Genomic DNA, 26,698 nt, shown 5'->3' with positions numbered 1-26,698 from the left:
ATTATTTTCGTTTTAGGTACTTGTTTTATAAGCTAACTCGTACCTAAGAGTAGAAGGTTTGTGCGTTTTACAACACTAGCCTCATGTGACAGCTGAACGGAGAAAAATAATGATAAGCCAAGTCGGACGAGGTGTAGTTTTTTGAAATTACTTTAAAAATCATTAATAACCAGGTTATCTCACTACTTTCAGAGCTTTATAAGGTGCCGCTTCGCATTTTAGACCATAGGGTGTTTGTAAACGGCGAAATTGAGGCTTTCCTAGAGAACTTCGAGGTGCGGCGCAACGATAGCGAAGTCGAGAAACTTTTCCAGGTCACCGAAACGGTGGGATCTCTGAAGTACGATCTTTCCGAGCGCTGCATTGCTTCTGGGGCCCAGAATCTCGCCCAATTGGACACGGAGGTCAACCAACTGCTGGACGGGGTCAACGCACTTCTGGCGAAAGCGAAAGTAGAACGAAAAGTTAGTGGGTCACCTGAGATTACGTTTATCATTGATTAATTGCCTTTTTCCTGGGTGTTTAGGCCAGCCCCCAGTTACAGGAGGCGCGACTGGCACGTGAGCAACGCCGGGCGGAGTTCCTAACCAATTTGGAGCACGGCTATCGCCGCATCGAAAACTCATTCGAGGAGAAGGAGGAGGAAATTGCAGAGCTTTACTCGGACCTTCAGCTAAAACTGAACAAGTAGATACAATGTCCAAGTCAACGATCGTCGATACTCGCGTGAGGTTAGTGCCCTCAAAGAAGCTGCTGGATTTCCTGGACGCTCAGAAGGAGCACTTTCAGCAGGTGCCCGAAAATGTGGCAAAAATTGTGAAGCAGAAGGGTGTCACCCTGCCTCTTAGCACGAAGATAATTAAGAATAATGATGTAGTCAGCAAACGTCCAAAGATCGACCAAGTTCTGTTGGAGAAACTAACTGAGAATATACCCAACATACCTGAAGAGCTTATAAAGGATAAAGCAAAATCCACAGAGACAGATAACGATAAGTCAGAAACACCGAAGGAGAGAAAAAATGTGCTGTATTTGAGTGATCTGCATTGGCTTGCTAGCACCCTAGACGAACTGCGTCGACAAAATCACTGCCAGGTGTTTTTACACCAGCTGATTGAGTCCAGTGAACTCATTCTGCCCGAGAACGAGATAAAGCCACGCAATCCCGAATTGGAAGCACGGTGCCAGCGGCTTCGCGCAGAACAGCACAACCGGGACTACCTGAAAATGACCAAGAATGTGGATGCCGGCCTAAAACACTACCCCGAAGACACTATTTCCTATCAAAGTAAGTGGAGTCTTCTTAAACTTTTACTCTTTCAAGCTAACCATTCTTATCTTCCAGTCAAAAGCCTCAACAAGCAGATCATTGCCGTCGTGCAGTTCATCTTTTCCGTGGCCGCTGGCTTTACTTTCGGTTTCTTTGGCGTTAACTTAATGGTGGGCCCTCTGCCCTTCGGCTTTCGCATTCTGCTGGGCGTGATTGTGGCGCTCATCATTGCCCTGGCCGAAATGTACTTCCTGGCGAAGAAGCTGCACGAGTACGACGAAGTGCTGGACGCGCCCAAACGCAAACAGCAGACTGCGACTCCAGTCAAGCGGACTGTAGTCGCCAAGCCGCCGGCTGAAGGAAGCCAGGTGCAGACTTTGAAACCCCATGCTGACTAGACAATTAAGGAATTATTTTCGTTCTTTATGTACACACACATCCTTGTATTATTTCGCGTTGCAATGTTAGGTTATATAAATAGCTGTAAAAGTTTTATTATTTCGGGATCGGGGATTTGGATATTGATTATATGCTACGTATGCTCGCTCGTTTCGATTATGAAAGCACACCCTATTCGTAGTGGTTTGGCTGTGGATTCGGGTTGTTCCAACCTTCGTCCAAGGCGTCGGATCCTCCGCGTCCTAGCCAGGCCATTAGGTAGATAAACAAGACAAACGCTAGGATACCGGCGAGGACCAGGAACCAGGTGCGGCGCCATGGAGGCCGAGAGGAGGGTGCATAGAAGCGGCGTGTCCAGCGCGAGAAAAGCTCCGCAGGCGTGCGGCGCTGGTACTTGTTATCGTCCCGATCCGTTCCGCCAATGGGCGACTGACGTGGCAGCAACGGTCTTCGGCTGCTGGCTGTTGAAAAAGGGAGGAGCGTTGGTAAAATCTTGTGCCTTGTCCGAGGATTAAGTTGATTTTATACGCACCATAGTCGCCGGCGCTAGGCGGATTAAATGCGTCCATCAGAAGAACGGAATGTGGACTCATGGCGTCGTGGCCATTGGGCTTCGTGCGCTCCCGCTCGCCACCGGAATGAATGTGGTGCACTTTGGTCATGTTGCTGACGGCCGCTTGACTGGCCACCTTCGGCTTGACGGCCTTCAGGCTGCTGCTTTGATCCTCAGAGAGCTAAGGAGATTTTGGATCTTAGCGGAAATACGGGCTAGGGCGAATCACACCTTACCAATGCCAATCCGAGGCCATTCCTGCCCCAGTTCACCTGCGCTAGAAAGTTCTTCAAGGCGTCGGCCACTGGGGAAACCAAGTTGGAGTTAGGAAAGATCTCCACGCTGCAGGCGGGGCACTGGTGACCGCGCGGGGCTGTGTTGGCAGGCAGGGCAGCTTGGCGGGCGTTCAGACAGTCCCAGTGGAAAACATCTGGAAAAGGAAGAACAGTATTTCAGGACCAGTAAATCTAAAGCCGGCGATTCCTTACGGTAGCAAACGAGGCGCACACAATCGCCCTGCTCCAATGTAGTGCCGCAAAGGGTGCAGTTGGAGATGTAGTCGCTGTCCCGCAGCCACTGCAGATACGACTGCACAATACACTAAAAGGGATTGGGAAAAAGAAAATCAAGTAATCCATAAATTGAAGTAAATGGGATCCCTACCTTCGGATGCGACTGAACCATGCAGTGTTCGCAAACATTGACGCGGTGCTCGAAGCAAAACTGGTTGGTCACCAGCCGCTTGGGGCACTTGCACAGACCCATTTCTATGAACTCGGGGCTTTTAAGGCGCTGGAGGAATTGCACTTGCCGCACTGGGGAGGGCTATCGCATAGTAAGCCTCAATTTTATAAATTTTTATTTCGTTTCGCAGCTTTTGGTCGGACTTTTCGAGGTGGCATTCACAGATTCGACAGCCACGTATCTGTTCCTGCGTTCCGAGCGAATGGCAACCAGCTGACATGTTAAGCTAAAGATATCGTAGATTTGCAGCACTCTGAATGGCGAAATACGATATAACTGGGGTGTTTAAAATAACGGTTTTATTTTAACTACACCAAAATGTTTCCAACACACAATACGTTTTTTTTTCCAAACCCTTCCATAATTACCACAAAGACTTAAACCAGCAGTCATATTTTTTGGATTACTTATCAGTCCAACCAATCTCGCATATATTCACATGTAATAGCCGTTACATCTCCGCAATTGGAGCAGTTCTTGATCACAGGACAAATGCCACAGGGCATCTGCACCAAGCCAGTGGGTGGAAGTGGGGAGTTCACTGCTCGGTAGACGTGAGATCCATCCTGCTGACGTACCCGTTCTGCATTGCCGTCGTAGACTACCGTTTTGAGGATAGTCTCCAGATCGGCCTCCGCCAGATTCACTTTGCTGATGCCCAGATCCGAGATGAATTTGTGAACTTCGTTGACTGTGCAGCAGGACATCTGCTTGAAGGCCAAAGGGCCCTCGCGCTTTTTTTCCGCACTGTCGCGCTTCATCTGCAGGAAGCGAAGGCACTGCTGGTTGAGCACATCCACGAACTCTACCTCAAAGTCCTGGTCCTGGTACCAGGCACCTCCCGTAATAGAGAGATCTGGTTCCAGATTGTAAAGCATGTAAACCTTCTTTTTGCTGGCCTGTATTAAAAGAATTCCGGTAAGTGGACAATGAAGTTATATCACAACAATACTCACGTTCACCGACTTGACCGCCTTGATCAGCTTTTTGGTCTCCAAGTTCTTGAGGATCTTGTTGAGCTGTATCATGTTTAAGTTGGACTTCATGCGTATGTCCCGGATCCAGATGCCCTTGTTGCCGCCCTCCTCTACGATGCCGTAAACCACCTTTTCCTCGTTGTCTGCGTCCTTGGGCAGAGCGCTCTTCTTGTCCGGATCCTTAGCGCGATACACCAGCTTCTCGCCTTTCTTCAGGATCTCTATTCCGCCCTGCTGCAGCAATATGTTCAGCGCCTCCACGCGCGTTGCCGCCGGTACGTCGGGCAGCGCCTTGGTCAGGTCATCGTTGGTGGCGCCGGCTGCAATGCCCTGGATCACAGCCAGCAGCAGTTGGGAAACCTCCGTAGCCATAGAGCTGGATTCTGTTTTAGTCTTTAAAGAAATTCTAAATTGGAAAAAGCAACACGCTTACCCTAAAGAAAACCAAAACAAACGGTTCGGACCGAATGGCAACAAGTAACAAGAAGAAGATATCAAATTGTGGCAATTGGTGCTAATGTTGGATTAGGTCTTTGCTAGACAAGAATGACACTCGCTAGGTTAGGAGGGTGTATCGGATAAATTACCCCGGTGAAAGAACAAAGCATCGAATTCGATGTTTGAAATCATCGTCGAGGTTTCCATCGATAAAGCTCCACCTCTAGACCCAAGTTGGGGAAAGTGATTTAAATTCGCTGACCGACACTGTATCTGATTGGAGCTCGCTGCCAGTGCATTTAAACCGTGTTAATTTTATTCCAAAACAAAAAAAAACAGATCTCCCCGCTAGTTCACCTTTATTTTTCAAAGAAGGTAAGATCAGATCATTTTGGGTGGTCTTAACCATTTGTAATATATGAACATTTAAAATGCTGTGAATTTCGCAAACTTAAGGCTTTTTTTGTGTCTCTGATGATGCAAGCAATTCTTCACAGCCGGTAAAGTCGATATACTTTTTTAATCTATCGATGTTTTAAAAATCGAGGATTTTTTCCCCACTCCAATACATCCGATGTATTTTTCCCCTTGCAATACGTGTGGGGGGCTCATAAAGAGATCGGTTCTGTATAGTCGATTGGTACCCGTCAAACAGTGCAGTTCAAATTTCCAGCAGGGAAATTTCCACTAACAAAGAAGTTACAAAGGTATGTGTAAAGGTTAAATAGAAGTCATTCCATACGGGTTCAAAAAAACGGAAAAGTTTCCAGCGGGAAATGTAGCAACAATAATCTCGAGTCGCTTAAAACCGCCATTATCGCAATTGTTTAATTGCCTGTGACGACGCTCCCATTGAGTGATGAGTAATTTCGCATAAATTTTGTCTGTGCCGGGTTGCCAAAATTTCAGTGATAAGCTTTTTGTTGTTGTAGGCGCGGAGTTTCAGTGTTACGGTATCAACGTCCTTTCTCGTACAAGTTCAAGGGCAAACTCGCAACATACATACATAACACGCATTACATATAGAATTAACTGCGGGCTGGAAAAGCACTTTCACTTTCAGAACTTTCCTCTCGTGCCTTTTCCGGCGACGAAAGCTATGCGCCAAAAAGCTTCGCCTCACGCTTTTTGCGCGTGAGGGAGAGAATGATTAGAGAACGGAAAAGCTAATGCTCACGCACTTGCATAATGGCAGTGCGAGCGAGACGAAGATGCTTTTGTGGAGGAGATTGGCTTGTCAAGGTCAGCACAGTGGAAATCTAAGTGGAACTGGGACAGTGGGCTCTTTTCTGTTTTTTTGCTTGCCAGCTGATAAGCGCCATTTCACAGCTGATGATCGGTTTTTTGTTTACCCACGCATGCCGACATCGCGTGTTCGGTGAGCAATACATTCCGAAAATTAATAAACACTCGATGGATCGTTGAACCTTCTGCTCCAAATTGCCGGCTGGCCTAGCAACGGTGCTTTGCTTTTGAAGCTTCCCGCACTTTGGATAAACTTTTGCATCCCCTACTCAAAAGGAGCGAGGGTATGCAAGGACTCTGGGAATCTTTTAATTAAAAAAAAAAACCTGTTTTTAAATTTGTTTAGAGTCTACTGACTTAGACTACTTGGCCGAAGATCATTAAATTATTTTTGAAAAATTTTGGAAATTATAAAAAATTAGTCAATCAAGAACCATTAATGGTTTTTTAAGATCAAGAGGCTGTTCATTAGAAGGGGCACGATTCCAGAACAACGGCTCCCTGCACGCCTCCTAAAAAAGGTGGCTTTTTCAGGAGGTGTGAGAACAAATTGAGAGGAGACCTCCTACAAATAAGGGGGGACTCCGCCTATTTTTTGCCTATAGGGTCTTCCCTTTTCTTAACAAGTACCGATCTTACTGAAGTCGTAAGCGTCTCGCGATTGCGACGCATTGTAGAATGGTCTGAATGCGTTCTCAAAAAAGTATGCACTTGCAAAAGGGCATATATATGTAGGTACAAAAGTACCTTTGAGTTATCAGTCAAGTTCACCTTGATAAGAAATGATTTTCACAGCCCTTGCACAAATAGTTCTCTTGAGTGAAGTTAGGTATTCGCTGGGCTACTATACCCTTCGTTACACCCTTTCTGTTCGTTTTGAATGCTTCTCGCGAAAGTTGGCTCTTTAGGGGTGGCCTGTTGCGTCCGTCTCTTGCCTCTCTGGGCCCCAAATCCAAACTCTCTCGGCTTTTGCGTTCTGCTCTCTCTTTTCTTCGTGCTACCGACTTTCTGAGCGCTTTTTCGCTGCGGCTCGGAAAATTTTCCGCTTGCCAAAAATCTTTGCGGCAGTCAAACTTTCTGCCTCGTCCTCGCCGCGTCCGCCTTTCGATATATTTCCGGATTTTGGGCCCGAGCTTGGAGGATATATTGCCAAAATATTAATCTCGGCTAGCCGCGGCTGTGTGTGTGTTGTGCGTGGAGTAGTTGTGTGTGCAGCTGGAAGATACGACCGTCTATATCCCAAAACTTATACCGATCACAAACGCGATTCCCGTTGGTTCCATACTGCACATTCGCTAGGCAACAAAATGGTGAACGTAACCATCTACGATGAGGCCCCGCAGCTGAAGGTAGGCCAATGTCACGGGTTCGGTATCACCCCAACTGGTCCATAAAGATATACATAATCAGTTGACTAGCAGCTTCACCCGATATCACTGTCGTTTGGGAAAAGTGGGGAATTATGCAACTGCAGCTGCGAAAATTCTGTCGGTCGCGGTCGGCAGAACTGACCTTCGGCGGTGCAGCGACGTCGACACCGCACTTTTCTTCCGCATGCTGCTTTCTCTCAGTCACTCTCTCCCCAGTTCTGTCTTTCTCAATCCTTCTCTCTATTGCGGCACCCATATACCCAACCACCCACACCCACCTACCTACTCGGACACTTAAGTATCGTACTTTGTTTACATCAGTAAATTCTGCGACGACGGATTCCCGGTATAAAAACGATAGACCAAATACATTTAATTTTATATTTACTTATCGAGCAAACTTGTATCTCTTCGTTATGAAATAATATGAACATTATATTAGCTGGATTTATCGTTATCGTAGTTTTCGCATTTGATATCAATTCGTTATACATAATTGATTAAGCCCCTCAAATTTTCTATCTGATTAATGGCTAGGATTGTCTAATAGTTTGGTTTAATTATATTTCGTTTTTGGAAAAGGAAAAATACATCAAGAAAACAGCCTAAAACCCCTGTTGCCTTGTGGTTTCTATTTATAAGTAAGTCAGGTAGTAAAAATTAATTTGGTCGATAGCAACATTATTGATCCATATACGTAAAAAGCAGGTAAAGGTCATGGGTAACTCATGCTGTTCATTTTTTGTTTTCTAAATGGGCTTCATAATCTTTTCGCAATATTTCAGCAGGGGATGATTTGGATTTCATAAAACTCATTTATGCCATCAAATTCTTTTATGGCGAAATAGGAAGGTGATTCTGTTGCTAGGTGAAAGTTTTCTATTACTTGTGTAAATATTTACTTGCGGCGAGAACTTAACTCAAAGCTAACAAGACCGGAAGTCTGTCTGCAAACTTGACATTGTATAAAAATAAATAACCGATGAGCAATAAAAACTGTTATGAATATATTCTGATCAAGATTACCTTCTAACTTAGATAATGTTCAAACTAATGACTTTCGATCCAATATCAAAAACAAAATTATCCAGCTAAATCGCTCTTATATATAAACTTGAGTCAAGTTAGGTCATTATTATAATATCCTCCTTCTAATTTTCCAGCCCAACGAAGTACCGCAAAACATGGCCGCCGGAGCAGATACTCAACTGGAGCACATGTGCCGCCTGCAGTTCGACTCGCCAGTGCCCCATGTCCGTCTCTCAGGAATCGTGTGCACCATCGGCCCAGCCTCCAGCAGCGTGGAGATGCTGGAGAAGATGATGGCCACCGGCATGAACATTGCGCGCATGAACTTCTCGCACGGATCGCACGAGTACCACGCCGCCACGGTGGCCAACGTGCGCCAGGCTGTGAAGAACTACTCGGCTAAGCTGGGCTACGAGCACCCCGTGGCCATCGCCCTGGACACCAAGGGCCCCGAGATCCGTACTGGCCTGATCGGAGGCAGCGGCACCGCCGAGATCGAGCTGAAGAAGGGCGAGACCATCAAGCTGACCACCAACAAGGACTTCCTTGAGAAGGGCTCTCTGGAGGTTGTGTACGTGGACTACGTGAACATCGTGAACGTGGTAAAGCCTGGCAACCGGGTCTTCGTCGACGACGGCCTGATCTCTCTGATCGTGCGCGAGGTGGCCAAGGACACGCTCACCTGCGAGGTGGAGAACGGCGGCTCCCTGGGATCCCGCAAGGGCGTGAACTTGCCCGGCGTGCCCGTCGATCTGCCCGCCGTCTCCGAGAAGGACAAGAGCGATTTGCTCTTCGGTGTGGAGCAGGGGGTGGACATGATCTTCGCCTCGTTCATCCGCAACGCCGCCGCTTTGACCGAGATCCGCAAGGTGCTCGGCGAGAATGGCAAGAACATCAAGATCATCTCGAAGATCGAGAACCAGCAGGGCATGCACAACCTGGACGAGATCATCGAGGCCGGCGACGGTATCATGGTAGCCCGCGGAGATTTGGGTATCGAGATTCCCGCCGAAAAGGTCTTCCTTGCCCAGAAGGCCATGATCGCCCGCTGCAACAAGGCCGGCAAGCCCGTTATTTGCGCCACCCAGATGCTGGAGTCCATGGTCAAGAAGCCCCGTCCCACCCGTGCCGAGATCTCGGATGTGGCCAACGCCGTTCTTGATGGCGCCGACTGCGTGATGTTGTCGGGCGAGACCGCCAAGGGAGAGTACCCACTGGAGTGCGTCCTGACCATGGCCAAGACCTGCAAGGAGGCGGAGGCCGCCCTCTGGCACCAGAACCTCTTCAACGACCTGGTGCGCGGAGCCACGACCATCGACGCCTCCCACGCTGCTGCCATCGCCGCCGTCGAGGCCGCCACCAAGGCCAAGGCTGCCGCCATCGTGGTGATCACCACCAGCGGCAAGTCGGCCTTCCAGGTGAGCAAGTACCGCCCACGCTGCCCCATCATCGCGGTCACCCGCTTCCCGCAGACGGCCCGTCAGGCCCATCTCTACCGTGGCCTGGTGCCACTCATCTATAAGGGTAAGTCCTCTGATGTTCTTAGTTAAAAATTGTGTTCTAACTATGGGTTGTCATTGCAGAACCCGCTCTGAGCGACTGGCTGAAGGATGTCGACGTGCGCGTCCAGTTCGGCCTGCAGGTGGGCAAGAAGAACGGATTCATCAAGACCGGCGACTCCGTCGTCGTGGTCACCGGCTGGAAGCAGGGCTCCGGCTTCACCAACACCATTCGCATTGTGTAGGTTTTCAGTTTTTCGTACCTCGTTGATCATAATAATATAATCTATTAGCCGCTTGCTGCTAATCTATGTTTATCTAGATGTTAGTGATTCCGCTAAGATCACGGTATTAACCAAAAGATAATTCTATCATTGCAGCACCGTCGAATAAACTCTGCCGCTCAGGAAGTACCTGGATGCGTCGCAGCTTGCGCAGGCGTCGCGTTGATTAATGTTAATAACCAAGTTAATTTATTAATTACACAATATTCGGAATATTGGTAACTGCAGGAGGCTGCTGGATCCGCTGTCAAGAGCGCCGAAGTCCCTCCTGGGGCCCAAACAGACACACAAATATGATATACCATTGTTGAATAATATAGATTTCTTCGAAAAGTATAATAAAGTCATCACTGTATTTATGTATGTACGGAAACAAAAAGGCACTTTCCAATTTACAGTTTACCTAGGTGGCGATTGTTGGTCTTAAGGCAGGTTCTCACCTTGTGGGGCCGAAAAATGGAACATTTTAAAACAAATTTTTTGAGAAAAAGGTTAAAGATAAAAAGCTGACATTTTTCAGTTGAGAGAGTTGTTATATTATTGTTTCGTATGCATTTATATAATTCGGATCCCTTTGGGTTAATAAGTCTGGAGTGGGTGTTTGGCATTGAAGTCGCCTCCAACAATAAACTTTCTTAAAATCGAGCTCTTTTATTGTTTGACAGTTGACTTCAAAATTCATAAATGTTGTTTCGGTTATTCAAAATTTTTTCAAAATTCATCCCCACGCCAGATTTTGTTGCCAGCGGAGGGCACTCCTCTCCCTTGCATCTGTGCCAAGATGTCGTTACTTTGCTTGCAAGGGCAAAAAGAAGAGTGTAAGTTTGAGAGTGTTATCCTAAAGGCAACCTCTTTCTTAGCTGGTATCCGATAGGAACCTCGGCTGGACCGGGGACCCTATGCCTCCCAGCTGGACTATCAGTCGCGCCTGCAGTTCGCCACTCCTGCTCTAAGTGTGCCCCTCAGCAGCATCATCTGCACAATCGGACCATCGTCCACCTGCCCGGAAATGCTGTTGGAGCTCATTCGAGCGGGGATGCGGGTGGTCCGCTTAAACTTCTCCCATGGCTCCCACGAGTACCACTGCCAGACGATACGCGCCGCTCGGCAGGCCATTGAAATGTTCGTGGAGCAAACGGGTCTTCCGAGGGCCGTGGCCATCGCCTTGGACACCAAGGGTCCGGAAATCAGAACGGGCAAGCTGGCGGGCGGCAGTGAAATCGAGCTCCGGCCTGGAGAAACCATCGCACTGAGCACCAAAAAAGAGCTCGAGGAAAAGGGCACCAAGGAGAGACTCTACGTGGACTACGAACGGTTGCCGGCAATCGTGAAACCCGGAAACAGGATCTTTGTCGACGACGGACTAATCGCACTGGTGGTAAAGGAGTCCAAGGGTGACGAGGTGGTCTGCCAGGTGGAGAACGGCGGGAAGCTGGGCTCCAGCAAGGGAGTCAACCTGCCGGGCATTCCGGTGGACCTGCCCGCCATCACCGAGCAGGACAAGCGGGACCTAAAGTTCGGGGCGGAGCAAAAAGTGGACATGGTCTTCGCCTCCTTCATCCGCAACGCAAAAGCGGTGGCGGAGGTCCGTCAGGCGCTCGGACCATCGGCCAAGCACATCAAGATCATCTCGAAGATCGAGAACCAGCAGGGCTTGGCCAACATAGACGAGATCATCCGCGAGTCGGACGGCATAATGGTGGCCCGCGGGGACATGGGCATCGAGATCCCAACGGAGGACGTGCCACTGGCCCAGAAGTCCATCGTGGCCAAGTGCAACAAGGTGGGCAAGCCGGTGATCTGCGCCACTCAGATGCTCGAGTCCATGGTAAAGAAGCCTCGTCCCACCCGTGCCGAGGCCTCCGACGTGGCCAACGCAGTCTTCGACGGCTGCGACGCCGTGATGCTGTCCGGCGAAACGGCCAAGGGAAAGTACCCAGTGGAGTGCGTGCGGTGCATGGCCAGGATCTGCGCCAAGGTCGAGGCGGTGCTTTGGTACGAGAGCCTGCAGAACAGCCTCAAGCGGGAGATTCGCACCACTGCCGCCGATCACATCTCGGCGATTACCACAGCGATCGCAGAGGCGGCCACTGTGGCCCAGGCCAAGGCCATCGTGGTGGCCAGCCCCTGCGCCATGGTCGCCCAGATGGTCAGCCACATGCGACCGCCGTGTCCCATCGTGATGCTCTCTGGCTGCCAGTGCGAGGCGGCCCAGACCCTCGTATTCCGCGGAGTTTACCCACTGCTCGTCGATGAGATGGTCGACGGGAGCTTCAACTTTCGACGCATCATGCAGTCGGGCCTCAAGCTGATGGCCAAGTTGGACATCCTGGAGCCTGGCAAGCAGGGATCGGTGGTGCTGGTGAATGCCATGTCTGCCGACAAGATCATCTTCCGGCTGATCACCTTCCGGCAGCCGACCGTCGAAGAACGAGATCAGGAGGAGCGCTGCCGCCAACTGGCACTGGAACAGCGCTGCAAGGAGAAAGCTCTCAAGGAGTCCTGCCAAAAACTGAAGAGAGAGGAGGAGTGTCGCAAACTGCAGAAAGCGGAGGAGTGCCGCAGACTGCGAGAAGCGGAGAAGTGCGAGCAGATGAGCCAGGCCGATAAGTGTAGAGAATTTAATGAAAATCAAACCGTCTGTCCAAAGATAGACGATGAGTCTGCAAAATGCAACCAAATAGGTGAAGATTCGAAGTGTAAACTATCCGAAGAGAACCAAACTAGGGAAGAATTTGAAAAGTACTGTCAGTTCGCCAAAGATCAGAGAGAGAAGCTGGAAGCTAATAAATGCACGGAACTAGATGATGCTAAAAAATGTAAAAGGCTTAAGGAAGCTGAAAAGTGCAAGAAATTGCAGGAAGCTGAAAAGTGCAAGAAATTGCAGGAAGCTGAAAAGTGCAAGAAATTGCAGGAAGCTGAAAAATGCAAAAAGATTGAAGAAGCTGAAAATTGCAAGAAGTTAACGGAAACTCCAAAAGATGCGGATTGTTGCAATATACAGGAAGAAGAAGAGAAAGCCAAGTTAGCCGAAGAGCAGAAAAAGAATGAGGCGGAACTTAAGATTATCGAGGAGGAAGTCGCTAAACTGGAAGCCGCGGCAAAAGCCGAGCGAATGGAGAAGGACAAAAAAAAGGAAGCGGAAATCAAGAATTGCAAAGAGTATTGTGAGGCCAAAAAAATGAAAAAACAGGATGAAGAGTGCAAAAGAGAGGAGAAAAGGAGAAAATTGGCTGAACTGGAGGAAAGATGGAAGGAGGTTGAAGCTAAGAGAAAGCAGATAGAAGAAGCTAAGTTTTGCAAGAAAATGGCGGATGAAAAGGAAAAAGCCAAAGCAGAAGCGGACGACAAGATTTTAAATGCTGTTTGCAAAAAACTAAAAGAATCTCACTTGGATCCTAATTGCAAGTCCAACGGAAAGAAATAGGCAACGGTTTCTTAATAGTTGTTTAGGCTGCAGGAAATCAAATTTAATAGATTAAAAATAAATTTATTCGACCGCTTCATTTCAAATTCAAAATGCACAACCGGATTCAACAATCGCAAATCGAATCGGTACATCGATAGCCCGTTATCGGATTGCACCAAGTAAACAAATCACGTTGTTTGAATTTCGTTAAATTGTGAAAATTAACTAGGAAAGTTCGCCTCCCTGTTAGTTTGAAAAGAATATTTCTCATCGCAAGAAGCTTGCACCATGTCGTTGCCCACGACCAGAGCGACCACGGCAACGGCCACCCACGCGGTGGTCCAGGCCGTTGAAACTTACATCCAGAACCAGAATCTGCTGGGCGAGATCGCCGAATTGGACGACATGCTTTACGACCTGGTAGACATGCACAAAAACAACGAGCTGGCTCTGAAGCGGGTGCTGCAGTGCATCCACAACCTGCTGCAGACGAACAACAAGTGGAACGTGCGCTTTGGCCCAAAGGTGTTCCACAAACTAGTTTCCGTTGTGATTGCAGATAGCCGGGAGGATTCTGCCAGCCGGCGGCAACTGGTGGCCAATCTACTGGTCTGCGTGCAGCTCCACGTCCGGAAGTTTCCACGCATCGAGGCCAAGTTCGTGCTACAGCAGCTTTGGTCGCTGAGCCAGAGCAACGAGCACCAACCTCATGCAGCGCAGATACTGGTGCATCTATTTAACGAGTTTGTAAACAACCTAGAACCGAACTTCGCCAAGGAACTGCTGCCTGTCATTCAGAATCTGCTGCAATCGGAGTCCCGCGAGGATCGCCGCTCTGCGTACTTCCTCATGCACAAGTTGCAGGAAATCAAGGAAGTGCTAGATGTGCTCCAATGCAGCGAACTGCAGTGGAACGCGTTTGTTGGCATCATGGATAACCTGGAGGAGCAGCAGTCGCACCTTGTGCTGCCCACGTTAAGCACTCTGCTGCCTCGTTTGGGACTGATGTCCAATAACTTGAGTATAGATTGGATGGCCTGGCTGAGGATTCTGTGCATCCGCCTGTTAGGCGACAACAACATCCTTGTTCTGCGCTGGACTCTGAAGTTCTTTCTGACGCATTGCAGTCTGGAGAAGCTGAACCTATTCAACCTGCTACCGGAATTTCTTTCCGCCACCAATCGAACCCAGCTTTACAATCCTGAGGTACCTGACTGCCTTACACAGCAACATATCAACGATTTCATGGCCGACTATCCGGCAGAATCTCTGCTCGAGGCCATCGTCAAAGTTCCATGGCATTGTGTTCCTCTTCTCCATTGGCTGGAGGGCTGGGAGCTCAAGCAGTTACCGGTGGTTTCCAAGGAATTGCTCCTTCAGTTGAGCGCTCGCGTTCGCGTCCTACAAAATCCTATTCTTCGCGGTGCTGCTATTAATAAAGTGATATTTTCACTGAATGTAAGTTTTTTTGGGCTTTTACCTAAAACACTCTTTTATTGTACGCCTTTTGCAGGACACAATTGATAGCCTTTCAGTGGGCGACTACCTGTTGTTCATCGAATCTTTGTTCAATTCCATCGACGGGTACGCTGACCACCATCGGCTAATAGACAAAATCGAAAAGTGTAGTGACTTGGAGGAGCACATTGCTAGTTTCACCAGTCGTTGTTGTCAGCTCGTTTCTAAAGCTAGCTATAAATATGATGTTTTTGTTGTGTTTTTGAAAAAATTACGGACAGTGCCAAAAGAAAAGCACGGCTGGTGGCGTCTATTACCCGTTTTTCTACACTTAGAGCTGGATAGACCCGAAGAATACCTGGATTTTTATCGCAGCGTATATGAGGTGGATACATCTTTACTCACCAGCTGTGTGCGTCTAGAGGAGATGCAGCAGCACATTCTTGAGCGCTTGAATTGCCAGACCAGAGAAGAAAAGTCCTTTGTGCGAGAGCACGCCGTCGACCTCTTTGTTAAGATTAATATACCAACGTGGAGCAAGTTGGAGCAGTTAAACCTTAAACCTTTGGAACTGCTCGATCAGGGCACGCAGGACACATTTTCCACTTTGTCGCGTATCTTATCCACCCATAAAGAGCCACTGCGAGATCAGAACTTGTTGCCTGCCATGATTTCCCGATTGGATAGACGAAAGGTTCCGGAAACGTGAGTATTACTTGTTAAAGGTTTCAGTGTTCTTTTTTCTAAATTGTTACCTTCACGATTTAAGGCTAGCTATCTTGCAATACGCAGTAGACAATCTTACTTCGGAAGAGTACGAAAAATGCGTAGTGGATGTTTTGGACAAAAACACTTTCTTGTTGGGTGCCATGGACAGCCAGAATTACATTAAGGCGCCGTCTTGGTATGTTTTAAAAAGGCTGTTGGAAGGAGAAACTACCACTGGCGATGCACGGTATGAAACATTCAGAAATAAGCTAATGATAAATTTTGAAAGTATATATATATCTTCATTATCGCAGCATAGAACGCGCTTTTGAGCTAAGCTTTGGCCAGATTTCAGATGCAGAGGCCATGGATCGTGTGCAATTTATAAACTATGCAAATAAGTTCCAAGATTTAGATGTAAGCAGCATTTGTGATAATTTGCTGGCCATGAATAACGAACTGTCCAGAAAAAAGCCACGTTATTTTGCGAACTGCAAGGAACATAGAACTAAAATGCGGATAGGCAAAGCGTTGCTTGATCTAAGTGATCGGTGGAAATGGTCAAATGAGCTGTGGGAGGCCGCATTGTGTCCCAGCGATCAGCCTAACATCAGCTTCATGTACGAGTACCTTGTGGCAAAAATGTTGCCTAGCATCGACCCTTTGCTGGAGCGACTTAAGCTGCTTCCAACTCTTAAGCCCAGCCAACAAATGTCGCTGGTCTCTGTTGCTCACACTTACTGTTTGGGTAAATGGCAAAGCCTGAAACTGGAATTCTTAACACAAGTCCTTGAAGTTATATTGCCTCTCACCATGGGAGCGAATTTTCAGACTCGTTTGCTGGCTCAGTTGGTTCTGCATCGTCTTTGTACTGAATCCGAAAATCGCAGGTAATGTCCTGTTTAACCATATCGTAAAGCAAGTTTGCAAAAATTGTTATGTATTTACAGCATTCAATTGCCAATAAGTGGCGCATTGAAAAAATCCATTGAGGTTACCTTAGGCGACAAATTGAATGAGTTTCAAAACGAAGCTCGGCTTTTGCTACCGGAACTAGTCTTAGAGTGTCCAGGGAATATTTCTGATGCCATTCTTTGGATGACAGACGCTCCCTTTGACGAGAACATAGGATTCATTAACTGTCGGTATAACTTTAGACAGAAACTTGAACGCACTCGTTGCACGTTCAAAGCGAAAAAGTTTGCATTAACACCTGAGCTGGCATCACCTTCGGCTGCATCCAATGGAAATGTGCAACGAAAAATGAATCCGGTCGGCGATATATATCCAGAGAGCGACTTTGTCGATGCTACCAAAGAGCCGAGTGACCACGAGCTAATTGTGGTGGCTTCCCTTATCGACAAACTGCCCAATTTAGGAGGACTGGCGAGGACGTGTGAAGTGTTGGGCGTTAAGACATTGATACTCGGTCTAAAATCACAGGCTGAGAAAAGCGACTTTACCAATTTAAGGTACGAACTATTATTCTATATACCATTTGCGGTTTAACTTCTAATTCATTTTAAAAAATCATTTAGCATGACTGCTGAAAAAACGTTGACGATAGTTGAAGTAAAACCGGAATCGCTCGCCGATTTCCTGCTAGAGAAGCAAATGGAGAACTATAAAATCGTTGGGGCCGAGCAAACTGCACACAGCACAAGCTTCGTTGACTTTAAGTTTCCCAAAAAAACCATTCTCTTGTTGGGGTTTGTAAATACATAATTTTGCTTTTTACAACTAATTAACTGATATTCCCCAGTCACGAGAAGCATGGAATACCTGCGGACCTAATTGGATTCTTGGATTACGCCGTAGAAATTCCACAGTTTGGTTTAGTGCGTTCCTTAAATGTTCATGTGACTGGATCCCTTTTTATTTGGGAGTACTGCAAGCAGCACTTGCCCAAGGAGTAAACCGATTTTTTAACATGATTAACAAAAGTGCTTTAATTCACGAACGCCTTTTATAAATGAAGTAACTGTATCATTTTTACTGCAATAACTGATTTTATATGTGTTGTATTTAATACAACTTAAATAATTGAAAAAACTTTACCACTGTTTGATAAATTTCAGTTCAGAAATTAGCGGTTTATATCGATATCGCTTTAAGTGAAATCGATAACCCTAACAGCTGATCCAAATAAATAACTACAACCAAAAATAAACAATTTTGAATTACGGATGTCAGCGCTATGAGCTTCTCGGAAAACACTTCCGACTCGGAATGGTGAGCCGCCAAACCTGCAGCTTCAACAGCTTCATTCAAAACTAATAGAATTGCAGGAAGGCGGCCAGGGTGAAAGTGCAGCGAACCATTAAACAGTCGACGAAGGACCCCAAGGAGCAGAGATCCCGCTCACCTAAGACTTTAAAGCCCAAGTACAACCAGAAGTTCTGCGAGAAATGGCTGAAGATCTTCGATCCGTGGCTGAGACGAGCGGCCGAGGATCCCAACAAGCCCTTTTGTCGTGCTTGCCAGTGCACCATGGACTGCAATCGGTGTCACCTGGTGCGGCATGAGCGGACTACCAAACACAAGCGCAACCTGGAGTCGCTGCTCACCAAAGGTGAAGGGGCGGCGGTCCAGGAGTTCCGGATTCGACAGGAGCGTAGCAAGTACTACCATCAGCGGAAGCTAGCAATGCGCAATGAGGAAGAGCAAACGTCGCAGGCGGAAAGCCAGGATTTGACACCACCCACGGAGTGTTCTGCCTTCCCTGCTTCTACAGAGGTCATTTCAGATTCAAATATCTGTTCACCCGCCATCGAAGAAGTGTCGGTTCCCAAGAAAGAGCTGATATCTGAAACGGAGTCCTCTGCGAAAGTGTCAGAACCCACACCAAGCCCGTCCAGACACAGTGGCTCTACTGCTGGTTCCAATCAGGAGGGCATTAAACTTCTCATGCAGATTCACCAGGACAAGAATGAGCTGATGGACTCCTTCCGTGAGCTGATGGGTAGCCAAAGGTCTCTGAACCACGCAGTCCCGCCCAAGGAGAAGAACCATGTTGACCTGTTTTTCGAGAGCGTTAGCTCCAGTGTAAAGGCTTTGTCACCTAAATTGGTGGCGGAGGCTAAGATGAGGGTATCACAGTTAATCTGCGAGCTGGAGCTGCGCGGCCTTAAGGAAACCAGTCCCCAGGAGGACGGGGTAGCAATAAACTCGAATCCTCCAGTCAACGGATTGCATGTTAACCGGCCGTCAGGACATGCTCCAGTGCAACAGCATACTGGTTTTAGCGGGGTTAGTTGAGAGTCAGTAAAATAATTAGAACACAATTTTTTTGATTTTTAAATAAATATTTTATTTATCAAGAACTTTTCTTTACGATCTGCGGTTGCATTTACCTTAAAATTTGGTTAATGTGCTTGGGCGACCTTGTTACAATTGAAATTAAAATTGAAAATATTGAAAAGTCTGAGCAATAATTGTATTTATCGATAACTTGATAGGCAAGCGGCAAACCTGTGGCTGGTTTTAGTTAATTTATTTGTAAATTTACCTTAAGCGATTTAAAAGCCGATACAAATCAAAGAAATGTGGAACATCTCGGCGAATGAACTTAAAAAAGGGAAAAATGATCTGGTGGAGATTCCGTCCGGCAAAGAGAAAGATCTTATAAAGGTAAATTTGAGAAGCCTGCACTGTTTTTAAAAGGCTTAACTTTTTGGTTTGCATTTACAGCCGGAGAGAATGAGTTCACTGCTTAACAAACGGATCGGCCCGCCTTTTAGACGAAATCAACAGCCGTATATGAGGACAATCCCCCAGAACCGCCAGGTGCTCCTCCAGAACATCAGACGGGATCGCGAGGTCCTGGGTGCCTACCTCAAAAGATTAACGCGGCAACGAGAAGGAACCACCGCCCCTGCAACAGCAACAGCTGCTCCTAATCCTAACCCTTCTGCTTCCCAGAGCAACAGCTACGACCTGTTCTTCGAGAGCGCCTGCATCACGGTCAAGGGCCTGCCGCCGAAACTGGCCGCTGAGGCCAAGAGCCGCATCTCGCAAATCATCACCGAGTTTGAGATTCGCGCTATCTCGGATATGGAAGCTAAGAAGGAGGGCCAGTGGCAGGGACAGTCGAGAATGAAAGATGCATCGGGAATTATCTACGAGTTTCGCCCCTGCTCGTAAAGTAGGTTAGGCGTTTGCCGTTCAAGCCTTCCAACTCACTAAATACAGTCACACATCACTTTTTGGACGTCCCCCAACTCCGGACTATCGAAATTCCAAATAAAATTTAAAGCTTTCTACATTCAGTTAACACACAGGCGGTGATTTGGTCGCGTTTCGGCCCTAAATTATAGGTATACTTTGATTTTAAGGTGGATCGATGGAAGGAAAGCTGAAAGTGTGCATCGTAGGCGCCGAGGGCTGGTAGGTGTCCGCGATCGCTTGAGTTTGGAATAAATACTCATAATATAAGTCTGGGAATGATTTTTCAGGGGCACGGCCATTGCAGCCGCCGTGAGCAACAATGTCTTGAAGGGAGACTTCGACAGCCGGGTGCACATCTATGTCAATGATGAAATGATTGACGACAAAGTCCTCTCGGAGGTCATCAACAGTCACCACGAGAATGTTAAGTATTTGCCTGGGATCAAGTTGTCCAATAACCTGGTGAGGATATTTTCGAGTTCTTAGTTTTTTGCATAAATTTAATGGAAAGCTGATTTTCAGTTAGCGGCGAATGATCTTTTGGAAGCTGCCCAGAACGCAGATATCTTGATTTTTTCATCCGCACAGGAAAATATTAAATCGTACTGCAAAATCCTGGCCGGAAACATAAAGGAGTCTGCCTTCGCCGTGTCGATGAGCAAAGGCTTGATGCGAGAGAGTGATGGACAAATCACGCTCGTGTCCCAGGAAATCAGTGAGCGACTGGGCATTCCATGTTACTCTATGATGTCCACCCACAGTGCCATGGAAATGGCTCAGGAAGAGCAGTGCGAGGTGACCCTCGGCTGCAGCGATGAAGGACATGCCAGGTTGTTGACCGACGTCTTGCAAACCGAAAACTGCAGCGTGATATCCGTGGACGATGTTGATGGAGTGGAGCTGTGCGGAACGCTTACAGATGTTGTTGCCTTGGGAGCGGGTTTCGTCGATGGGCTGCGCCTAGGCGAGAACTCACAGGTGGCTGCCGTCCACCTGGTCATTAAGGAGATGATGCGCTTCATCGAAACGTTTTTCCCCTCTGCAGAAATGTCAACTTTCTATGACAATTGCGGCGTGGCCAACACCGTGTCTGCAAGCTTTGGTGCGTTAAAGTATTTAGACTTCTAGACGTATTGACTAATTTTAAATTATTTCACCTTCAGTTAATAAGAATGCCACTTTTGCCAAGAGCTTCATCACCTCGGGCAAAACGATTGAGGAAATAGAAGCAGGTCTTCCCAATGGCCGCAAAATATTGGGACCTATGGTGGTCGCTCAAGTGAACGCCTTGTTGGAAAAGGAGATAATGCAGGCTGAGTAAGTTGCAACGGTGTAGTGAATAGCATCAATTGTTAGTTAAATTTCCTTTACTATTTCATAGATTTCCCCTTTTCACGGCTATCCATCTGATTTGCCAGAGCGAAGCTTCCCCGGAACTAATGCTTGAGGCTTTAAGAAATCACCCAGACCTGAGGTATAGGTTTAATTTTCAGATCATTTTAGTTTAAACTAATTTTACCCAACCTCGTCTGCTTTACAGCGATGCCTCTATCTCGAATTTATTGGCCCATGAGTCAGCACAGGGCGAGCGGAATGTGGACAAAGTACTGGATCCAGTGGCTGATACCTTGCCAAAACTGAGGAACGCTCTGGACAGGGTTTTGTCCGAGGCGGGCAACGAGAGTTTTAAGCACTTGAAGGTAACGGAAGATTGGACAGAAGTGAATGACTATGACGTCGAGGGGGCGGGTCAGCGACAGGCGGATGCTCTTGGTTCTCCCCATGAAACGGAGGAAATGCCCAGGCGGCTAAGTGTGCAAGCCGCCCAGATTCAGGACGACATACGGGATGGGAAGGTGCAGGTGGCCTTTAAGATGGACATTGACGAAGGTGATCGACATTTGCGGCTCTTGTTGGAGGAGGATAGAGAAACTTTTGCCGATAAAATTCAGTCAGGAATATCGTCCAGATTGGTTGCTGGCCGGGAGGATGACAGCGGATGGAGTCGGCGGGACTCCTTCACAGCTTCTGAACTTAGGACCGGAAAAGGTGGTCAGACTGGCATCAGCTCGAACGACTCGCTAGATGTTTTGGACTTGAGTTCCGAGTCCGAGCCACTGAGATCGGAAATGAAACCAATTTCGGATGAAGAGAAACAAAATGCTTTCAAATTTTCAGGTATAACTTCACTAAAATCGAAAATTGAGGACCAAGAGGATCTTAACTTAAAAGCTCAGGAGAATCTCATAAGATCCATTAGGCAGACTATTCAAGCACTAGGTGATAAAGATAAAATGGATAATCTTATAGCTGAAAGCCAAATGGAGAACGAAGTTTTCGAACTGAAAAGCCTAACACAGGATGACGATTTACAACCTAAAAGCGAAATGGAGAGGGAAACTTTCCAACTGAAAAGTGAATTGGAAAAGGATGGTTTTGAACTTCAAAATCACTTAGAGCAGGAAACTTCGTTTGTGAAGAAGGAATTGGAAGAAGAACTTTACCATCTGAAAAGTCAAATTGAGGAGAGTGGTCTTGAACAAAAAAGTATGTTAGAAGCGGAAGATTTTCAATTAAAAAACCAAATAGATGAAGAAACTTCGGAGATGAAAACACCCATGGAGGAGGAATTATTCAAAATTAAAAAAAAAATGGAGAAGGGCATTTCTCAACTGGAAAACCAAGCAGAGCATTCTTCTTTTGTTGGACACCATGCTGAAGACGAAGAACCTCTACAGGAATTAAAGGCCGAAAAGGAAGACCATATAGGATCCGAAACTGAGAATCTCGAAGCGCTTATGTTTAAGGATTACGAGGAGCATTCGGCGGCCGATAAACAGATTGAAATGCTTATCGAGCACGAGAATGATTTTGACCTCGACGGGGAGCCAGCTTTAACGAAACTCCAGGACGAGAATGCCGATCTGGATGAGGAACCTGTTATCGGTAAAAAGGATCGTACCTACACAAAGGAGAATATAGAGCTTCAGGAACTGCTCGAGTGGAACCACAAGCCCTCCTTTTCAGCCGAACTGGAAGAATCCACGGCCTGGGAAGACGACGCGAGGCTTCCGGTGGAACACGAGGACAGGCTGCGGGATGTCGACATCCATCAGGAAGCGGAACCCCTCCAAGTTCGGGCTGAGAAGAAGGAGAAGATGGCGAAGAATTTTGGTGAGCAAGAGCCTTATAAAAGCCTGGACGAGGACAAGTTGCGTTACTATGGCGAAAACAAAGGTGAGGGGACGGGCAACCACGAGTGGGATTGGCTGATGAACAACGAAAATATCGGCATGGACACCGTTGAAGGCCAGCGCGAACTTCCCGCGAGCGAAAGAAACGAAATACTCAGCAAAAGTGACAAAGAGAAGCTGGAAAATCTCGACCATCAACTGAAAGAAGCTTTGCATCACGACTTGGAGATGGAGATGTTGTCTGCTAGTCGTGGTGATGAATCCAAAGAAGGCCTTTCTCAGGAGGAATTGGATACCGAAGCTGCCAAGAAGCTTACGGAGCAACCCCATAATCCCACGCCCTCTCAAATTCCAGCACTTCCTGCGCAGCTGCCACTGCCCAGAAAACAGTCCCACACTCGCGAGGGCACTCCCCAGTTTCAGAATCAGCCCCGCTCGGATCCTCCGCCCTCGCCGCAGACAAAGCCACCCCCTCCCAATGAGCACCAGAACCAACGCACCAAGTTGGAGCCCATGGCTGATTTTGAGCAGCCAGAGGCCTCGGCTTCGGACCGGGAGCCGCCAGCAAAGTCAGTGGGTAAAAAAGTATCTAAAATTGAACCTCTGGCCAAAGATGTGTCAACTGCCGAGCCAACTGAGCAGCTGAAGACCAAAAAGGAATCTCCGTCAGCTAAGCAGAGCACGCCGGCGGCCGTATCTGCAGAAAACCGACAGACCTCGCTAAAATCCGCCCAGTATATTGATCCGGTGGCCAAGAAGGCGTCGGAGACTGAGCCGCCAGTCAAGCCGGTGGCCAAATCGGGAAAACAGCAGGCTGGCTCCAGCAAGCCACCTGGTGATGCAGCACCTGCAGATAGCCAACAGAGCTCGCGAAAGACCTCGAAACATCGGCAAAATAACGAGAATCGAAAGAGCCAGCTGGAGAAAGAGATCCAGAAGGTCGGCCTTATGCGCAAGGGCCAGGACCGCCGAGTAACCTACAGTGGCCGCAATCCCTTCAAGGTGGAACCGGATCTGGGCTCTAATTCTCCGATGGACACGACCCTGGAGAGGGACAAAGCAGCGGAGACCCACGGCGTGGGACACCAGCGTCGTAAGGTGGTGGTCACGCCGCCGTTCCATCCTCCGATCAATCCCCGAATGCGAATACCACGACCGCCCTTCGATGGTCGGGATCACGAGTTCCACACGATGACCGTCAGGCCGACAAGCGAACACATCGCTCCGGCGGTAAAGTGGCCGCCCATGCCCACGAACCTGAAGCGGAATCACACCTCCCTGGTGGCCTCCATCCAGGCGAAGCACTTCTCCGCTCTGCAAAGTCAAGTGCCACCCGTGCCTCAGTCGTTTTTGAAGATGCCCTCCGGTGTGCCCCGAACGCCAACCTTCACCAAGATCCTCTGCGCCCTGCAGTTGGGGATGCTGGCGTCCTACCTGGCTCGCTTCAAAAAGGACTAATTCAAAGGACTAAGCTCTATGAGCGGGAAAACTACCACAATGTAGTGTACCCAAGTCGTTTTGGTTCCCCTGATGAAAGCAGCAGCTGCTCAATTGAATATGGAATACTTTAATTTTAACAATAATAAAGACTGTTAAGTTCAAACTAGTGGCTACAACCAGATCAGGTCCTGAAGGTGAACCCGTTGCAGCGGCGGATGGGGTTGTCGGTGGAAGATCAGTCGGTTCTCCTGCGCCTGCAGAGGACGAGAATTGTTGACCAATGGTCTTCCCCGCCTGTCGCGCAGCTGCCAAAACTTGGGCAGGTCCTGGTGCGAAATGGGCAGGACCTCGCCGAACACGTGCCACTGGACCACTGGAGCGCAGGGAGGCGTTGTCAGGGAGCCCTTGTACGTGTAGAAGTTGCCCCGGTCCAGGTTGCCCAACAAGGCTCCCAAGGAGAGTCGCTCCCTCACCGTGTAGCTGCTGTTGGAGTTCCCCAGGTGGAGCAGCGAATTGTAGAGCTCTTTGAGTCCGGGCTGGTAGAACGTGGGATCCGTCTAAAGGTTTAGTTATTACAAAGAGGTATATACATATGTAGTTTAAGGATTGTTTGTTGTGATCTATATTCCCCACTTACCCGCACAACCTTGAAGAGCACTGCCAGAACAGTAACTCCATCAGTGTAATTTATTGCGTCCTCAAGGGTCAAGTATTTAGTATTCCGGTGTACAATGTGCATTTCCAGGTCATAGCGATGTCCATTAAGCATGTGCTCGGACCCCTTTGACTGAGGGGATCCCCAGTGAAAGTGGACGTTCTCGGCTTCGTAGAAATCCAGCGGAAGAAGAGACCCTGTGACATAGGGTTTGATTCCATAAACCGTCGAGGGCACCTTAAACTCCACTAGTAGTCGAATTAATGTGAGACTCCGGTGGTTATTGCTCCTTTTATTTACCTGTGTGTCCAGTGTTTTTCACTGTTACAAGATCATCGAAGTACTCGTCGTAAACCCCGAAGTCCAGAGGGGGCAAACTGAGGGGTATAGCCTTGCGCCTGCTAATCGCAATAGGGGATTGATTCAAGCCTCCGCACTGTCTGCTAATGTCCCTCCATCTCTCCGGAGATTGGTAGTCGAATTCGATTTCATTGGACCTAAAATCTAAAATGATATTTTGTCTTACTGAGAAGTATTAATGCATTCAGAAGAGAAATAACAATTTAACAACATTTCAAGTAAAAATGTTGTTTGAAGCCAGCGTTTAGATTGTTGTAAACTTTCCTATGTACTATAGTTTCACAGGAGAAATAACTTTTCAAGCCATTAGGGAGGCCGTTAAAGCCATTTCTGCACTTGCCAATTTTCAAAACGTCTTCGCAATCCCAGCAATTTCGCAGGGCCCTGGCTCATATCTAAGCGAGGTATAATCGCTTGATTTTTAGTTCGGAGCACGGAAACCCCCTTTTGTTTACATTGTTCCGAACGGCGGATCGCACACGCCGCTCCCAAGACAATGGATGGTACTTCGACATCTACTCCGCCTCCGAAATTGACGCGCTCATTGGCTTTCATGGGGCATTTGTGGATGCAAATTTAATTATTGTTATTATTTACAGGCCCCCGGATTGTTTGCTATCCATTAGATGAACCGCGATGAGACAGTTTTATGGGCGTCGAGTGTGACATATGGAGGGCTCAGTTAGGTTCAGTTCGGTTAGGTTTGGTTCGGTTGGAGGGGATGGCTCATAAATTCTCTTATGGATACGGAACTACGTAACAGACGGTGGTCATGTAGCGTTTCAGGCCGCGACGTCTCAAGATCTGGGTAGCATTGTTTGGAGACTGCGCCCCATCGATCCATCGATCGGTGTCTGGCGTCTCAATATCAAGGAGACCCACTCCGCATTGTACTTTGGTTCTTCGGACGCGACACACCTCATTGGCTGGCATTTTGGTACTCACTTGCGGCGAACGGCAGCAGAAACAGAATTCGCTGGTAGAACTCGTCGAAAGCCGGAAAATGCATTTTCCACCTGATCACCGATCACCCGCCGTACACGTCTCCTCCAATGTAGTCCGAATTCGATCTGCACCGCAACCCCTGACCGAGCCAAAAGAAATCCACGCACGCTCCTCTGCAGACTGAGCCACGATCGGCTTGGGCCGCAACCTTTATACCAAAGGGCCCAAGTTTCAGTCACCGCGAGAGTAGCATTGTAAAACGCTCCACGGAGCAGCAGCTGATGGCTATCTCGACTCGACGGTGTTATACCCGGTACTGGAGCTCGGCGCCTTTACCCGAGATTGCAGAAATGTATAATTGACAACATGATTCAATACGAAAATAATGAGATTATACAAATATAATTCCTTTGGCATAACTCAAGTCTACCGCCGCTTACCTCTTTCCTCCATAGGCTCTACATTCTATTCTTTAAGATTTGTTTTTGGGAATATAAAAAAAAAAAAATAGCTATTCAGAAGGAAACGTGAAAATCAGATGCACAGTTCATAAA

The 26,698-nt window shown here is 47.8% G+C and overlaps 11 protein-coding genes across 16 annotated transcripts; 8 read left to right on the top strand and 3 right to left on the bottom strand.

Annotated features, from left to right (window-relative positions):
- Nucleotides 1-21: 21 nt before the first annotated feature.
- On the top strand, nt 22-691 carry LOC108099513 (biogenesis of lysosome-related organelles complex 1 subunit 5). The gene is made up of 3 exons (XM_017203076.2): nt 22-131; nt 193-464; nt 527-691. Exons 1-3 carry the CDS (start codon nt 110-112, stop codon nt 689-691), a joined length of 459 nt encoding a protein of 152 aa, XP_017058565.1. The 5' UTR covers nt 22-109.
- A 5-nt stretch (nt 692-696) lies between these two features.
- LOC108099511 (transmembrane protein 199) lies at nt 697-1,750 on the top strand. Its single transcript, XM_017203074.2, has 2 exons — nt 697-1,288; nt 1,346-1,750. Exons 1-2 carry the CDS (start codon nt 697-699, stop codon nt 1,666-1,668), a joined length of 915 nt encoding a protein of 304 aa, XP_017058563.1. The 3' UTR covers nt 1,669-1,750.
- LOC108099512 (zinc finger protein-like 1 homolog) lies at nt 1,735-3,148 on the bottom strand. Its single transcript, XM_017203075.2, has 5 exons — nt 2,886-3,148; nt 2,711-2,822; nt 2,459-2,652; nt 2,202-2,403; nt 1,735-2,130 (listed from the first exon to the last, which is right to left on the bottom strand). Exons 1-5 carry the CDS (start codon nt 2,985-2,987, stop codon nt 1,841-1,843), a joined length of 900 nt encoding a protein of 299 aa, XP_017058564.1. The 5' UTR covers nt 2,988-3,148; the 3' UTR covers nt 1,735-1,840.
- Nucleotides 3,149-3,358: 210 nt separating this feature from the next.
- Nucleotides 3,359-4,479, bottom strand: LOC108099273 (probable DNA-directed RNA polymerase III subunit RPC6). Of its 2 annotated transcripts, none has more exons than XM_017202652.2 (3): nt 4,377-4,479; nt 3,923-4,326; nt 3,359-3,865 (listed from the first exon to the last, which is right to left on the bottom strand). In XM_017202652.2, the coding sequence occupies exons 2-3, from the start codon at nt 4,313-4,315 to the stop codon at nt 3,377-3,379; spliced, it is 882 nt and encodes a 293-aa protein (XP_017058141.1). In that variant the 5' UTR covers nt 4,316-4,326; nt 4,377-4,479; the 3' UTR covers nt 3,359-3,376. The 2 variants fall into 2 exon arrangements, with proteins under 2 accessions (XP_017058141.1, XP_017058142.1); XM_017202653.2 differs by having other exon boundaries at nt 3,923-4,319; nt 4,377-4,399.
- Nucleotides 4,480-4,633: 154 nt separating this feature from the next.
- Nucleotides 4,634-10,181, top strand: LOC108099555 (pyruvate kinase). Of its 3 annotated transcripts, none has more exons than XM_017203140.2 (4): nt 4,634-4,756; nt 8,160-9,549; nt 9,609-9,765; nt 9,905-10,181. In XM_017203140.2, exons 2-4 carry the CDS (start codon nt 8,181-8,183, stop codon nt 9,915-9,917), a joined length of 1,539 nt encoding a protein of 512 aa, XP_017058629.1. In that variant the 5' UTR covers nt 4,634-4,756; nt 8,160-8,180; the 3' UTR covers nt 9,918-10,181. The 3 variants fall into 3 exon arrangements, with proteins under 3 accessions (XP_017058629.1, XP_017058628.1, XP_017058627.1); XM_017203139.2 differs by lacking the exon at nt 4,634-4,756 and adding an exon at nt 4,960-5,088; XM_017203138.2 differs by lacking the exon at nt 4,634-4,756 and adding an exon at nt 6,715-6,975.
- A 292-nt stretch (nt 10,182-10,473) lies between these two features.
- Nucleotides 10,474-13,328, top strand: LOC108099483 (pyruvate kinase). The gene is made up of 2 exons (XM_017203042.2): nt 10,474-10,626; nt 10,683-13,328. The coding sequence occupies exon 2, from the start codon at nt 10,818-10,820 to the stop codon at nt 13,233-13,235; it is 2,418 nt and encodes an 805-aa protein (XP_017058531.2). The 5' UTR covers nt 10,474-10,626; nt 10,683-10,817; the 3' UTR covers nt 13,236-13,328.
- A 123-nt stretch (nt 13,329-13,451) lies between these two features.
- LOC108099482 lies at nt 13,452-17,299 on the top strand. 2 transcript variants are annotated; one of them, XM_017203039.2, is made up of 7 exons: nt 13,452-14,675; nt 14,731-15,380; nt 15,445-15,630; nt 15,698-16,273; nt 16,334-16,855; nt 16,922-17,092; nt 17,146-17,299. In XM_017203039.2, exons 1-7 carry the CDS (start codon nt 13,506-13,508, stop codon nt 17,297-17,299), a joined length of 3,429 nt encoding a protein of 1,142 aa, XP_017058528.1. In that variant the 5' UTR covers nt 13,452-13,505. The 2 variants fall into 2 exon arrangements, with proteins under 2 accessions (XP_017058528.1, XP_017058529.1); XM_017203040.2 differs by lacking the exons at nt 16,334-16,855; nt 16,922-17,092; nt 17,146-17,299 and having other exon boundaries at nt 15,703-15,819.
- Nucleotides 17,300-17,500: 201 nt separating this feature from the next.
- On the top strand, nt 17,501-18,706 carry LOC108099484 (protein suppressor of variegation 3-7). 2 transcript variants are annotated; one of them, XM_017203043.1, is made up of 2 exons: nt 17,501-17,615; nt 17,672-18,706. In XM_017203043.1, exons 1-2 carry the CDS (start codon nt 17,581-17,583, stop codon nt 18,639-18,641), a joined length of 1,005 nt encoding a protein of 334 aa, XP_017058532.1. In that variant the 5' UTR covers nt 17,501-17,580; the 3' UTR covers nt 18,642-18,706. The 2 variants fall into 2 exon arrangements, with proteins under 2 accessions (XP_017058532.1, XP_017058533.1); XM_017203044.1 differs by having other exon boundaries at nt 17,532-17,615; nt 17,664-18,706.
- Nucleotides 18,707-18,852: 146 nt separating this feature from the next.
- Nucleotides 18,853-19,656, top strand: LOC108099541. The gene is made up of 2 exons (XM_017203116.2): nt 18,853-19,013; nt 19,074-19,656. Exons 1-2 carry the CDS (start codon nt 18,927-18,929, stop codon nt 19,524-19,526), a joined length of 540 nt encoding a protein of 179 aa, XP_017058605.1. The 5' UTR covers nt 18,853-18,926; the 3' UTR covers nt 19,527-19,656.
- Nucleotides 19,653-24,347, top strand: LOC108099542 (titin homolog). The gene is made up of 6 exons (XM_043209089.1): nt 19,653-19,769; nt 19,838-20,012; nt 20,073-20,652; nt 20,714-20,867; nt 20,932-21,024; nt 21,091-24,347. The coding sequence occupies exons 1-6, from the start codon at nt 19,726-19,728 to the stop codon at nt 24,200-24,202; spliced, it is 4,158 nt and encodes a 1,385-aa protein (XP_043065024.1). The 5' UTR covers nt 19,653-19,725; the 3' UTR covers nt 24,203-24,347.
- On the bottom strand, nt 24,344-26,486 carry LOC108099540 (carbonic anhydrase 15). The gene is made up of 4 exons (XM_017203115.1): nt 26,145-26,486; nt 25,140-25,343; nt 24,822-25,087; nt 24,344-24,741 (listed from the first exon to the last, which is right to left on the bottom strand). The coding sequence occupies exons 1-4, from the start codon at nt 26,206-26,208 to the stop codon at nt 24,355-24,357; spliced, it is 921 nt and encodes a 306-aa protein (XP_017058604.1). The 5' UTR covers nt 26,209-26,486; the 3' UTR covers nt 24,344-24,354.
- Nucleotides 26,487-26,698: the final 212 nt, after the last annotated feature.

This window comes from Drosophila ficusphila, unplaced genomic scaffold (assembly GCF_018152265.1).
Source record: "Drosophila ficusphila isolate 14025-0441.05 unplaced genomic scaffold, ASM1815226v1 contig_791, whole genome shotgun sequence".
Classification (NCBI taxonomy): domain Eukaryota; kingdom Metazoa; phylum Arthropoda; class Insecta; order Diptera; family Drosophilidae; genus Drosophila; species Drosophila ficusphila.
The sequence above is the reverse complement of the archived record's forward strand: the minus strand, read 5'-3'. Positions and strand labels throughout refer to the sequence as shown.